Below are 14,370 nucleotides of genomic sequence, written 5' to 3'. Positions count from 1 at the left end.
ATTGACAGATGCAAATTTGTGCGCAGCTATTCTCCAATATTTTTAATCACTCTATAACTGTAGTTAAAGATAGAAAAACTAGTTTGCATGGAAAACACTTCAGAGCAAAAGTCTTTTCACATCATTTTTTTTTTAAATAATTAAACATTTGTGTTAGGAGGAGATTATTGATGTGATATAACAGAAAATGTTAAAGTGTGGCTCTGGAGCAGAAACAAGGGCGCTGGGCCAACGACCTGAGGACGTATTGAATTTCAGAAATACTATAATATTAACAAGTGCTCTGTTTGAAGTAATGACACACACGCACGCAGAAATCACACCCAGATCTTAAATGGAAATACTTTATTTCACCATAACACTGTAACAAGCTTGAAAAAACCCAAAAAAACAAACAAACAAAAAAGATCAAATCAAACAAAATGCTACAGAGCACCACATCATACAGACAACTGTTAAAAGTGGCAACAGAACCTTATGCTAATGGTTTTCACTCTATCTAAGGTATCATTTTCATAATCATCATTATTATAGAAATTAGCAAAAAAAAAAATGTCTGGACATCAAGCACAGTCATGCCAGTAATAGTAATATCTTACAGATTCATGTAGCAATGCTTTGGAGTGGGTAATCTGTGACGCTCAAAGGGTTCGCTTTGGGCAGGCGAGACGCGGGTAAGAGGGAACTTGTAGTCCGTCGTCTGCTTGGCATTTGGTATAAAGGATCTGAGGATACAGGTGCGGGTCACAGACTGTTCGCAGGTTGCTTTTAAACACCTAACGTGCACAAAGTACCAGATGGGTGGAGGTGATGTATGCAACGTCCAATAAACGCTTTTAAACTGGGGGAGGGGGAAAAAAATGGGAAAAAAAAAGATAAACCTCAAGGAGACAAAACTTGAATGGCAAAGATGTACAATTATCTGTGACCTGAATTGTAACCTCCAATCATCTGGCTCAGCAGGTCAAAACCAAGCCGAACAGTGCAAACACTATTTGACCCAGGCCCCGTGAAGAGGACGGTGAGGAGACACAGGGGGCCGTGTTACTTTTTTTTTTTTTTCTTTTCTTCTTTTCTTTGTACATGGAGAACTCTGTACAGGTGCCTTCAGATCTGCCAGGGACTAAAGGCACATCGGGTCCACTGAGCAACAGATGTGTCCGTTCTGCGAATGAGAGAAAAGAGGGCAAAAGGGAGGGTCACAGTCACACTCCAACCCTATGGGCAAAGTCTTTTTGAGACGCGGCAGCTGCTAATTTCCCATGATGCAAAGGCTGACATTTGGAGCTTCTCGGCTTGTCATTTTTACCACCAGCCGATCCGAGGGAATTTTATAGCCGGAATTGAAACGTGAAAGCCCGCCGGGTCACGGATCGCCGTCATCATGACCGAAACAAAACTGCATGTCAGTTCAAAGCTACGTGCGGGAAAAAAAAAAAGAGACTGTCAGTTGAGTGTAAAGCTCTTCCTGTGAAATTCTGCCACATTTCTTTTGTTTCCGATAAGAGGCTCACTGTTGGCTAAGTAGAAGGAATGAGTGGATTAACTTTAAAGCTACGGCAAACAATTTGCACTTACATTACAATATCACCTGTTCGACCTAACAACATAAAGAGCAGCTTGATTTACTGTCTAAATGTTATTTGCCGCGGTTTCTCATAAAATGCTACAACTGCTACTCGGAGTATTGAATTTCTGCTCATTTAATGCAACGCAAAGGAAAATTGGCGCCGCGACTGAGCCAGAGGCTGTAGATGAGAGGTCAACAGCCGCTCATTTTGAATAGGTTTCTGTTTTTACAAAAGTAGATGAACAAAATGAAGTAAAATGAAACTGAATGGCTCTCTTTCAGGTAAAAGTTCTTTTTAGTATTTTAGAAAAGGGCTCATTGAGGCTTCAGGAGTTCTGACCGAAAGAATATGATCACGTTAAACTTGACACGGACGCAAAGGAAAAAAAAACAAACAAAAAAATGGATATTTGATTCGGGTATTTGCTGTGCATTTGTAAGGCAAAGGGTTGGTTCTGATAAAGAGCAGCAGATATAAACTTTTTCAGCCAGAGGTAAGTGGCTCGCCACAGCTCGCGGCCTCGACCCCGGGGCGCCTCACCTTGCACTGGCACAGGGTGCACTCCGTGCCGTGCTTGATCCAGGAGGAGCCGCTGAAGCGTGAGATGCTGTGCTCGTCCGTGCACGTCTTGGTGATGTCGTTGCGGATGGTGTCGGCCTGGCAGGGGTCGGTGACACAGCGGGGGCAGCACTCGCCCTCCGGCACCATGGTGAACTCGCAGTCCACGGGCGGGCAGGGCAGAGGCCAGCAGTCCACCTGCCCCTGCTGCGAGGGACGAGGGGGAGGAAATGTCACACGGTTTAGAGAAAGGGTCGGAAAAAAAATAAAGAAAATCTCAGCAAATACCACATCCACATAAAATAATCACCTAAACAAGTCATTAATTTGAATATTTCTCCTGACATTGTGCATTAGCATGCCAGAGGGAACATCATGACTTGATGGGGGGGGAGAGAGTTGTTAAGGGACCAAAGCAAAAAAAAAAAAAAAAAAGAAAAATAGATGAGCAAAGCAATCTTCCAACAAAGTCAGCACTTTTTTGCTGAGTGGGGAAGTAAACGCTGCAGCTTTCTAATTGTCTCACTGTTGTTCCCGTTTTAATCTCACGGCAAACTTTGAGCCGGGAACGTCGTATTGGATTTTTTTTCCTGCTGCGGTTTTTTCGACTGGCCTGAGAAAACGCATCATTTATTCTGTCTTTTGCAAACCTCTGCCCCTCTGTTTTTGTATCATCACCGTGGCCTGACCTACTTCTGCCCCATATTGACATCCGTGGCATGTCCCGTACTACCCGTTTATTAGTCATGATCCAAAAAAAAAACAAAAAAAAAACAGCAGAAGCCAGGAGATGCGAGCACGGACACGGAGTTCGAAGCTCGATTCGAGTGTCCCACTGGGGGTATTTAATATCACTGAATATTGCCCGGATCAGCATTTTTAGGAGAAGTTGCAGGAAACTAGTTTATCTGCAAAGAGCACAGACTCCCAGAGTGCAGATGCCCACGCGTTGTGTCTGTGCTCTGTGAAAACACTCCAAAGTGGGAGATCCAACCCCCTGACTGGCAGCCCTTAACTGAGATTTGGTAAACAAATGAGGGATGAGTCGTCGCGGCGTGGGAACTCGATCAAGCTCACGCAGCCAACAGGGCTTCGGTCTCTCTGTGATTTCCACAGACCGTTTCATTCGCCGTTCTTTGTGTCTCGTCGTGATTTTATCTCCTCCTTCTTGCACGGGACCATCCAGCGGTTTGCAAGAGTGAATACTAATAAATGCCTCCCAAGAGATTAAAACTGGTGACATTTATCTCCGGCTGGGAATTAGGCTCAAACAATCATGTTTCCGTCTTTTTTCTTTTCTTTATGTGCTTTGATGTACAGCGCACATGTATGTTAATGGAAATTAATGCTCTCTTGATTCTAACAGGGTAGAAAATCGTCACTTCTCCCTCCTCCCGCTCCAAAGACTGCTTACAGACTTCTTGTGCTTTTCGGTCTCTTGTCACATTTGAGTGTTTCAGATCATGAAACACGTCTTAATGTCACACCAAGGTAACCTTAGTACATGGAAAATGTAGTTTGCGCGACTATTTATAAGAGAAAACGTCATCAAAATATCCCAAACTCTTGAAGTTGGAACAAATAAATAACAGCAGAATGGTTCCATCTGCTGATGACAATTGTCCAGGCTGTGAAGCAGCAAAGCAGCGTCACCATCTCACTACCGCCATCGTTTCTTCTCATTTTTCTGACGTGCTGGGTTAGTTCTGCACCAGATCTACCGGGACAAACGATGCGGTTTCTCTTTTGTCTCTGCAGTCTGTGGAATGTTCCCCCAAACGCCTTGGGGATCAACAGGCTGTTTCTGCATCAAAAGCAACATGTTAGCCATGGTTTTGACCTTGAAACTCTCACATGGATGCCATTTTCTTTTCTTTTTTTTGCCAGGTCTTCTCGTTGTAGACACATGAACAACGACCCTAACTGAGACAAGTGGGGTCTACGGTGACTCAGTTGTTGTTCTGGGTTCATTTGTGTCCTCTTCAATGAGTTGCCAGTGCACCGACGGAGTGATTTTGGTAGGCTGGCCGCCATCTTTAATGGATAATAGCTTTTATTGTTGTTCACTGGGGTTCGAAAGCTTTCAAGATGAGCTGTGTCGGTGCAAAGACACTTATCGACATAGTATCACACCACTGCTTTGGATAAAAGCAAATTAATGTGTTACATGCCAATGGATGCTTAGGATTCTTTTTGCTTGGTACACATGGTACACAGAGATCAGGACAGGGGTGTGGCTAGTGAAACTAAATAAAAAAATAATAATGTGGTTAATCATATGTAATACATAACCTAGCAATGAGGTGATTTTGTTTTCACACAGAGCCCGACTGGTGTGAAATTTTACAGATCAAATCATCAATAGAGAACAGCTTTATTTATTTGGATACATAGATAAAAAAAAAAAAGAATTGCCATTACAAGTGGTGATACAAAAAAGAAAAAAAAGCAAAGCCCATCATAAATGTTGCAAGAGGTCAAAAGCTTGTATCCAGTTGAGGCCACATTCTTGGTTTTGCAATGATTGCATGTGCTTAGAGGCGAGATGGCTTCACATCTCGGTCTTGCGAACGTGTTTTGCCCATCTGCTCCAGTCAGATGGGCAAAACACCTTAAAATACAGAGTCACTGTGAATTTTAAGATCCCCGCTGAGCTTGGACAGCCATTGCTCTACTAAGTGTGGCAGCATTCAAGGTTCATTTCACGTCCTCGTCACGCTACTGCACCCCACGGTACCGGGAGAGGTGGGGGGCGTGCGGGACTGCCTTCTCCTTCAGGTGCTGGAGATGCGCGGAACTTTAATTGGCCGACTTTAATGTCTGCAATCTCGACACCTGGGCATCTGCGGACTTGCTGGTAGACGTGGCGACATTTCCGAACATGTGTACGTTCTGATGTTCACGCTCCCGTGTGTTTGCACGCGCTGCTGCTGTGACAGGCAAGTCTGGCCTTCTCAAATGTGTTTTGTGTCAACACGTACAAGTGCCTGCGGTGAGCACGGCTGCGGCAAGAGTGAAGCAGAGCGATCTCATTTTCAGCCGAGAGTGCTTCCCCGCTGCCTCTCAGCTGAGCTGTGATTTTTCAGGCGCTCCTGTAATGGTGCGCTGTAAGAAATCCAAAGAGCGGCCCAGAGGTTCAGGCAGCAGGACAACAGCACGATACAGGAGAGCACTTGGGAGGGAAGGTGGCTGGGGTCAGGTGGGGTTATTGCCAGTGCTGGTCACAGGGCAAATCTGTGAGAATGGGGGAAAACGTCACAGTATCTAAGCTACAAGCGTGGTTGTTATTAAAAGGCAGCTGGGAGTGAATAAAAAAGAAAGAAAGAGAGAGAGGGAAAAAAAAGTAAGAGTGCTTGTCTGTGATTCGAAGTAGAGGTGAACTCAGCAGAAGAGGAGTCGTATATTCGCCGTTCCTTCATGCGGCGGCAGTCACGTTCCACAGACTTCAATTTGTTTAATTGGGGTTTTATGTGACAGATTAATGCAAAGTAACGGTACGACCGCAACGCTGAAGGAAAACGATGAACGGTTTCGTCGAGGCTCCACAGCAAATCTGGAGCCTCAGCGCAGAGATCTTTTTCTAACATACTTGTTAAAACTATCACCATGTAGGGACAGCATGACACTGATAATCTGTGAAAAAAATCGAGTTCCTCTTACTTTTCCCTGCAGATCTACTGTCATGTGAAAATAAATACAATGGTTCATCGGAAACAACCAATCAGAGTCAGAAGGAGGGTCTTACCGCTGTCAATCATCCTCGTGTACTCACTTGACCCTCGACCTCTCCTAAAATATGCAGCTGGTTCACCACAAAGGATCCCGCCATGGATGCTAAGGCTGGTAAGATGGGCCACCAACGATGGTGGATATCATTAGCACGTTAAGCAGCACATCCACAAGATTGATTGACAGCTCTAAGACTGAGAACAGCACTGGGAAATTATCTGTCTCGTATTACACTGTCACAACATGGTGGCAGTTTTAACAAATAAGTAAAAAAAAAAAAACATTTTAGCATAAGTTACATACGGTAGCTTTAAGTGTACAGTTCGAGCTGTACAACAGAATCCCGTAGATCAGTGGAGTATTCAGGAGTCGCTTCATTTTACATGGCTAACTTTTACATGTTGATCTGATTCAAAATGAACAGTACAGTACCAAGCATCTACAGCTAGCTGACAAGCTGAGGACATAATTCAGCCATTTAAATCTGCTATATTGGACAAAAGATCTTCTGGGGACCGCACTTATTGACTAGATTTCATATTACACAAAGTGAATTAATGTGTTTGAACGGAGCAGCAGCAAAATCTGGCAATACATGCTGTACAGTAAACAGGGGGACTGGATGCAGGGCAGACTTTCCAGATTTATGTTTGCTTTTTTTCAGTTGAAAACCAGATGTCATTCAGTCCAGTTCATCGTATGTGCTATTTTGTGTCACTCTATCAGCAGGTTTCTGTCCGTAAGATGATAAATTGCGAAAATGTTCAAGAAGCATGAACACTTTTGCATGGGGTTGTATACAACCGCAATACACACGTGGCTAGAAGGTCTGAAGGGCAAGCCAGGTTGAAAAGATTCATTGGTTTGATCAGTTTTATTGGACAAAAACTTGCTGTTGTCCAAACGACATCCCTCTACCAAACCTTGGAAAAGGTCAGCACAGCAGAAGATGGAAGCACACTAATAAAGAGTCTATACTGTAAGTCTTACTGTGAGAGCTTTGTGAGGTGAGCAGTGTTATTTTGTTTGGCATGAAGAATAGGGGTTCTCAGACTGCACAGCACACCAGAGAACACAAGGAAGTCACTCTCAGCAAACACTCTTGAGTCAACACGAGCGTGCATCCTGTTAACTCACAGCAGTAGGAAGCCCACACATGCTCAACCTTGGAAGAAGCCTCAGTAAAACGTGTTATTCCATCAGCGCGGACTACAGCGAAGATGGCTCTTTGTATTCACACAAATCAAAGCAATCACTTCTTTTTCTTTTTTTTCGCACCACACAAAAACCAATCTTCCTTTTCTCCTCCCTATAATGTTCCTATTCACCTCATAATCACTCTGCTCCAACAAAATATTTCTCCTTGACTTTCTTTTCAGCACACATCTCTCCTTGATCAGGATTTCCATGGAGACCGGGGTATTTGTTGCATTCCTTGTGTGGGCGCTGCGGCACACCAATGAAACGCTTATGTTTTTCTTTTTCTTTGTAAAGAGAAAAAAAAAAAAACATCCTGACAAGAAGCGCCGTTGGATATTTCATCAACTCTAACCCACCAGGCACTGGCACTGCTGGCAGTTCTCCACCCATGTGTCGCCGCTGCCGTAGGTGAGCAGGCCGTTCTGGTGCAGGCACTGGCTGCTCAGGCGGGGGTCGCACTCGGGGCAGCAGAACAGGTCGGCGTTGGGGTTGTCACAGTCGCACACCATTCGACGGCACATCACTTGGCCGGCCTGAGAGCGGAGCACAATTAAACATTAACACACAGACGCCATCAAGCTGTTCCGAGAGCAAGAGACACAAAGCCATTTGTGCAATCGAGTCATTAAACATACATGTGCACGATGAATGATGTAGCGCAGGTTAAAGAGCCCGCAAGGTCTGGCTAGGGAAAGCCAGACCACGCTGGAATGCATCTAATGAAAGTTGGTGCAGACATGTTTATGAGTGTGAGCTTTAAAGTGCTTAAATTATTTTAACTTATTTCTCCGGACAAATAAGCTTCTTCTCTTTACACGCAGAGAAATGTCTCTAAAGCAGAACGGATTTTTTATTTTTTTTGTCGCCATTTGTTCAAGCAGACAAACAATAATGAAATGAATGTACTCATCAACTGATTCAATGCAGTTTGCCAGAACAAAGCTGTTTGGCTCTTTTCATCGAGATTCAAGGTCCACACTTTCAATGTCGCTCAAACATTTGTCACATGCCAACTAAGAGCAGACTGATTGGGGGGAAACAAATGCATGAGATATAAAGTTTCTTTAATTGTACAAATTTAGTAAGAAGTTTGTATGCATTTGTGACGGGCATAAGTGTCACATGTCACGGCTTTTAGCTCAGCATTTCAAGAGCAAATCATTTTTAATGCTACTGCAATGACGGACCAACAATAATTGGATGCAGAAACGATGATTTATAAGTATAAGTATCCATTAGATGAATTTCTCTTGCATATTTACAGTGCATATTTTTTATTTATTTAATATGTTTATTCAAAAAAAATTTTTAATTATGTTTTACATTGTAATCTGGTTTACCATAAACTTGTCTGTGAATGCAGATGAGCATTTGGCACATTTACATGACATTATTTGCGAATCATCATGTTAATTTATGTAGAATTGTCTTTTTTTTATGTAAACAAATATCTAGTCAGAATGAATACAATATATTAATATATCTAAATCACAGATGTGATTAGTTACCAAAAGCTACTGCATGGATTTAGAAAGCTGCCTATACAACATGATGTTTTCCATCAGTGTGACCGGGCCTTTAAGAACAAAGCTGACTGCCTGGGATTCTTCAATAAAGTTACACTGGATGGAATAATAATGTAAGACCAAGGAATGCATCCCAGTAATGATTCAAATCAGTGTATTAAACACAATAATCATAAGCACCCATCAAATCATCATGTCACGTTTGATAAAGAGCACCAACATTAAAAACGTCTTGAGTACGGACCTGAAAATTTAAGCCCTATGTTTCAACTCCGATTCCATGACAAGAAGCCATCTTGATATATATGTAGTAAATGTTAGGAGTAATAAAAATATATAACAAATTTATACGTGTTCCCTATTGACAGTCTATGCTAAAACAAAATCTGTTATAGTAAAAACATTAAATCTCAAGTGAATATCACTTTAATGATGAGACGAGAGTGTAAAATAGCACTGAGTGCGACGGTATAGTTACAGTAGACCTTGATGCAAATGCATATGGATCTTCATTTGTGTGTGCCTTTTCAATAACGAGTGTCTACTGCATACTGAGCAGGCTCAGTCTGGACACATTCTTATCTTTCCATTGTCTGGGGTCTTTGACTTTGGTTTCCCCCCCATCACTTAGTGACGGCGCTCCGTTTAATATCCAGCTGGGTCCAACCACTTCCAAAACAATAACATGTTTACTCCCCTGAACCTTAATCTGCTCAATGCAACTAATTTTGACAGGCAGCACCTCAATCTCTCAAATCAATTAAACAACTCATTTAATTAGGGAGCCATTTCTGTCCTGCTCCTTTGTAATCAAATGAATAATTTGCCGCTTGATCATTCACTACCGACACTAATCCACTATAATCGCCTTCCGCTACTCCCAGACACTCGGCATTAGGTTGAGCAAAACGCTGCAAATTCAGGGTGTGACGGCGGCGCAACCCGATAAAAACTAAATAAAACATCTCTGAGGTGACAGAATGAGTTTTTCCGGACCAGTTCTTCCCAGGTGTCTCGTCGCCTGGATATTTGGAAGTGATCAAAACGACAACGTCAGAAACTTGAGTCGATCAAACGTTGAGAAGTACGAGAGTACATGCGGCTCGCCCGTCAAAATAGCGTCGCTGTCATGTCCCATCAATCTCCCTTGTTTGTGGAGAATTAAAAGAAATTTGTTTAAATTAACATAAGTTGAAATGAAAAGTTATTTTTGGTCGGCTTTGGTGACGATATAGCTGGAGCCTGAAAGCCACATTGTTCACTACGTTTTCGCACACCAAAGGATTACGGGGAACTTTTTCCCAAAAAACAAAAAAATGACGGCATAAGAGAGAAGCAGCAGAGCAATGAAAATGTGCAGTAAAAATTTGCGGAATTCATATCTGCATTTTTGAAGCTCGGAGGACTGGAAAACATCTCTCAACATGAAATCTGCAAGATGACGTTTCCACTCCACTTGCTATATGGCGTTTATCGGAACTGAAGCTCATGTGAGGAAGTGCTCTGATTATTTATGAGTATTAATTTTAACTTTGAACTTGTCAGGACCAATTATGTGTGATCAAGGCCCACACGCAGTTAGGACATTTTAGAATAACATAACGTATGCTGTACAGGAGTTACATACTGAAATCAAATGACAATTATGGAGCTCAATTGCAACAATCTGGATTCGTAACAACACAACTTGCTTGCTAAATTAACTGGTTCAAATGCAATCTGACAAATGCAAAACTGTAAATGTGCTAACGTGGAAAAGATGAACCTGTAGACTACCCGTGTGCCTGATTTTACAGTTTGGTCTTTCTATTGGAGTATCTACTAGTTAAGTGACTGTTGACGCTGATGAGAAGAGACAGTGAATTATAATGTGGCACTAGCTAGCTGATGTTATCTGAACATCTAGGTTTAAACATTGTCATTCTTTATGCACTTGGCATTTTTCAAATTTCAAACTAAACCATTTGTTGTCTTCCTCTTATCTTTTAGTTTAGTTTAACAGTTTGCAAACTAAATAGCGTCTGATTTTTTTGATACCTTTTACCACCTTTGTTGACTGGAAACTCACTAATTGTTGCATTTGAGCCCCTAAAAAAGGAATTTGTTTTCCTAGCAAACATTGGTTTCTGATTTCTGATAGTTTTTTGTTTTTTTTGCGCCATGTTCTTCATTTTCTCCTCTTTTCTGTCACTGCTGAACGTTCCTATAGGTACTAGTGGGAACCGAAAAAGTTAGCAGTTAATTTTTGTGGGTTTGTCACTGCAAACACATTACGTAAAACTCATTTTACCCACTGGTGATATAAAATATTTATTTGTGCCGCTTTATGAACATGCAGTTACACTATCTGCTCAATTATTAACTATGAATGAGTGCATGCTACAGTATAAATCTTTTTTTTCCCCACAGAGGTAGAAGAAAAAGTATAATTTGCTGCAAAGAACTTGGATGATCCACTTCACTTTGTCTCTTTTGAAGAGCTAACCGCGGCGTGTTTACGCTTCAGTTAACAAACAGCAACGCCTTACTGTCCATGAGCCATACGATTATTCACTTAAAAGTGTCACGATTGCTCCTATGCTAATAAGTACTTTTTTTTTTAAATTAAAATAGAAAGATATAACTCCCTAGCTTTTTACAGTCCACTGTAGAATATCAGATGTTGGGGAGGAGAACATCTTCCTTATGAAGGACGGAGGTGACACTTGTAGCCGATTGACCCCTGAAGGGGACGGCTTCGGTTGCATGGAAGAAAAAGCAGATTTCCACTAGTTTTCTTACTCTTTGTTTAGATATGTGGGAAGTGGAGAGAGGATATATATATAAAAGCAAAACAAAAAACAAAAACTCATACAGTATAAACCATCGTAAAAGGCAACGCTTGTCTTAGTAAACAGATATATAATCCTTGGATTATATATCTGTTGAGGTTGTTTTAATCAGCCCTTAAAGAAGCTGCTCTCAATCATAATGCTTTGATATACGACAGTGATATTTACATCATATTACTTTTCAATCTAAAATTCTTGAAGAAATATTTGGTAATATCTGTATTTAGCATTTGCACTGTAGACTCAAACAGCATAAGCGTAAGTCATTAATGATAATCTCGGTGCTTCAGATAATGGACTTGTGTCAGGGCTGCGTTTAATACTTTTGACCTCAGTGCTCTCTTAGAAAGGCAGGAATGCATCCGCAGAAAAATAAGTTTCCTTAGAGAAAACATTTTTCTTCCAGTGACTCCATTTTTAAACACATATTTAACGCTAAAAATAACTAAATCGCTAACTTTTGGTTTGTTCATGCAGTAACAACTACCGCTGGTCACTGGTCAGGGTCAGACAATAAGGTCATAGAGTTTGTTGATTAAAATTTTGCAACAAGCGACATTTAACATATCTGTGGGCAAAACAAATGGCTTTGCATGAGCAAGATACTGAGATGCATATGGAAACAAATGACTTGTGAGGCTTCTGATGTGACCTTACAAATGAGTTGAACCGCAGACTATCATGATTTCCAGAAATAATTCAGTTTATTCCAGAACCGTTAAGTTGAACTGCTGACTGACAGTGACTGATTTATTTTAAAAAATACATTAAAAAAGGCAGAATCTTTCTGCTGTGTTCAAATTTTATAACATCTTTAAATTTGATCTCATCATTTGCTGCTGCATAAAGATTTTGATGTTGCTTTTCGTATGCTCTAGAAAATTCAACAATCAGTGTGACCTGTTCTGCTCATTCACCCGTATCCACTTGTGCACCTTATGTTTCGTCTGTGGATGAAAATCAAGTGGCCTCTAAACGTTACAGTCATCACAACCACAACTATTACAAAATTACTCATCATGATTGCAATATGGGGCACTATTGTGAGCCGCAGCAGCTTTATTTGTTGCTTTAAATGAAATCAGCCTGTCTAGATACAAGGTTATCCCAACCTCGGAGTCGTGGCGCCCCGCGCCTGCTGGGAACACATGTCCCGCTCCTCCATCTGCCCCTCTGTCTGCAGAGCTCCACCCACCGCTACCTTTAAGCTCTGCCTGTTCTCCATCTTGCCCTGTTTATTACCTGGCAGGAGCACACCGAGCACCTGTCGCTGTCCAGCACCCATATCTGCCCGCTGTGCTTGACCTTGTTGTCATGGATACAGTCGCCGGTGCAGTTATGCCCGTGGGGGCACCGGCAGTCGTAGCCTCCCTCCAGGTTGAAGCACACCGTGTCGTTGGCGCAGGTGTTCCTCCCCGTCTTGCATTCGTTAATATCTGCAGGGAGCACAAAGGAATGACATCATACATATGCTCTGTGCAGGCAAAGCTGTTTCTGTGCATGATCTGCTTTGAAATAATAATAATATATAAAAAAAAAAAAAAAAACGACATTAAAAATAAATTAAGTCTGCTTTTGATGCAGAAGAGCAACACAGACACTTCAATTCTGCAGCGTGTGACAGCAACGTAACCCAGAAACCCACTTTGGCCAAATTCTGCTTTTGAGAGGTGCAGACGGGTTGTTATCATTCATGTATTTTTTTTAATTTTATTTCAGAGTGCTTTTAATGCGCGTTCTTTCTCGGCCCTTTCAAATCCAGATGACGGCTAAGATGGGGGTCAAAGAATGGAGCAGCGTCACCGGCTCGATTGTTGCGCCCATTTCTCCCACGTTTCTGTTGATTGAGGGTTTCACTTCTGACAGCCTCCACATGTCTGCCGACATGCTAAATCAGAAAAAATGTTTTAAAAAAAAAAATGAACAGGCTTCAGTAAGGAAAGAGACGTATCTTGGAACTTAAAAAGGATTCAGATTGAGCTTTCCAGATCAAGCCTGAATCAAAAACATTCAATAGAAGCTGATGGAACGTCTTGTCAGAGAAGCTAGTTTGCCTCTTAAATTTCGAAACTACATTTCTGAAATTGAGACATGGAAACATTTTCTTGGTCATAAAGCAAACCTGTAAGCAAAAAAAAATTGAAGATGATTCATTGATCACATTTTGGACAGAATTGAGTCACAAAGCTTAAATTTGTGACTGTATTTCTCTGTTTTTAATGGAAAAAAAATACAGAAATCATTTTATGTTTACATTAAGGACAGAAATCTATTTGCGTTTGTTTACTTGTAACTGGAAATTTAGAATCTGGGAATTATACAAAACCCAACTTAACCAACTCTTAAAAAAACTAGTGAGACGCAGTGATTGCTGCGCTAAGCAAATTGCTGTTAGCAATACAAGCTAACAACAATGTATTTACTTTGTGTAAAATTTAAAAAGATGCAAGCTTTTAGTAGAGCAAGCATTTAATGGTAAGTGATCACTTAGTTTTGAAACAGATGTCAGTCACATTGGATTATTTTTTTTTGCCCAGCACTGATGAGAAACTATCAGCTTTTTCTTAGTAAATGCAAAAAATAACAAACTGAAAATAGTTTTTGTTATCTTTGATTTCTTTTTTCTTTTTAAAAGAAATTAGTGATTCTACTTCATATCCTGAGATAACTACAACATCATAACTTTCTAAATTTAACCACATCATTTCTGACTTCTTACGCTATTGACAAATGTGATTGACACAATGTGCTTTTCAAAGTTAAACTTTTAAGAACAAAGTTCTCATTGAACTTTTTTGTCAGCCACAGACGGCTACTGAATTATGTCTGCCAGTATTTGATTCACCAGCATAATTTCTAATATTTCTGCTATTTATTTAACAAGACTTGACTTTCAACTTTGCCAACCTGCAATAACTACCATCTAAAAACCTCCTCTTCTTCATCTGTTCAGAT

The 14,370-nt window shown here is 41.1% G+C and overlaps 1 protein-coding gene across 1 annotated transcript in view; it reads right to left on the bottom strand.

The window, feature by feature from the left end:
- Positions 1-330: 330 nt before the first annotated feature.
- The window catches only part of nell2a (neural EGFL like 2a), a 95,883-nt gene continuing 81,843 nt past the window's right edge, over positions 331-14,370 (bottom strand). Inside the window, exons 17-20 of the mRNA XM_055057408.1 lie at positions 12,658-12,851; positions 7,415-7,591; positions 2,112-2,336; positions 331-1,165 (exon numbers count right to left, since the gene is read on the bottom strand). Of these exons, the coding sequence (XP_054913383.1) occupies positions 1,124-1,165; positions 2,112-2,336; positions 7,415-7,591; positions 12,658-12,851 (638 nt within the window). The 3' untranslated portion in view covers positions 331-1,123. The remainder of the gene's footprint in view (positions 1,166-2,111; positions 2,337-7,414; positions 7,592-12,657; positions 12,852-14,370) is intronic.

Source organism: Poeciliopsis prolifica, unplaced genomic scaffold (assembly GCF_027474105.1).
Source record: "Poeciliopsis prolifica strain line A6 unplaced genomic scaffold, Auburn_PproV2 SCAFFOLD001, whole genome shotgun sequence".
Lineage (NCBI taxonomy): Eukaryota > Metazoa > Chordata > Actinopteri > Cyprinodontiformes > Poeciliidae > Poeciliopsis > Poeciliopsis prolifica.
Note: the sequence above shows the minus strand (reverse complement) of the source record. Positions and strands in the feature narration are given on the sequence as shown.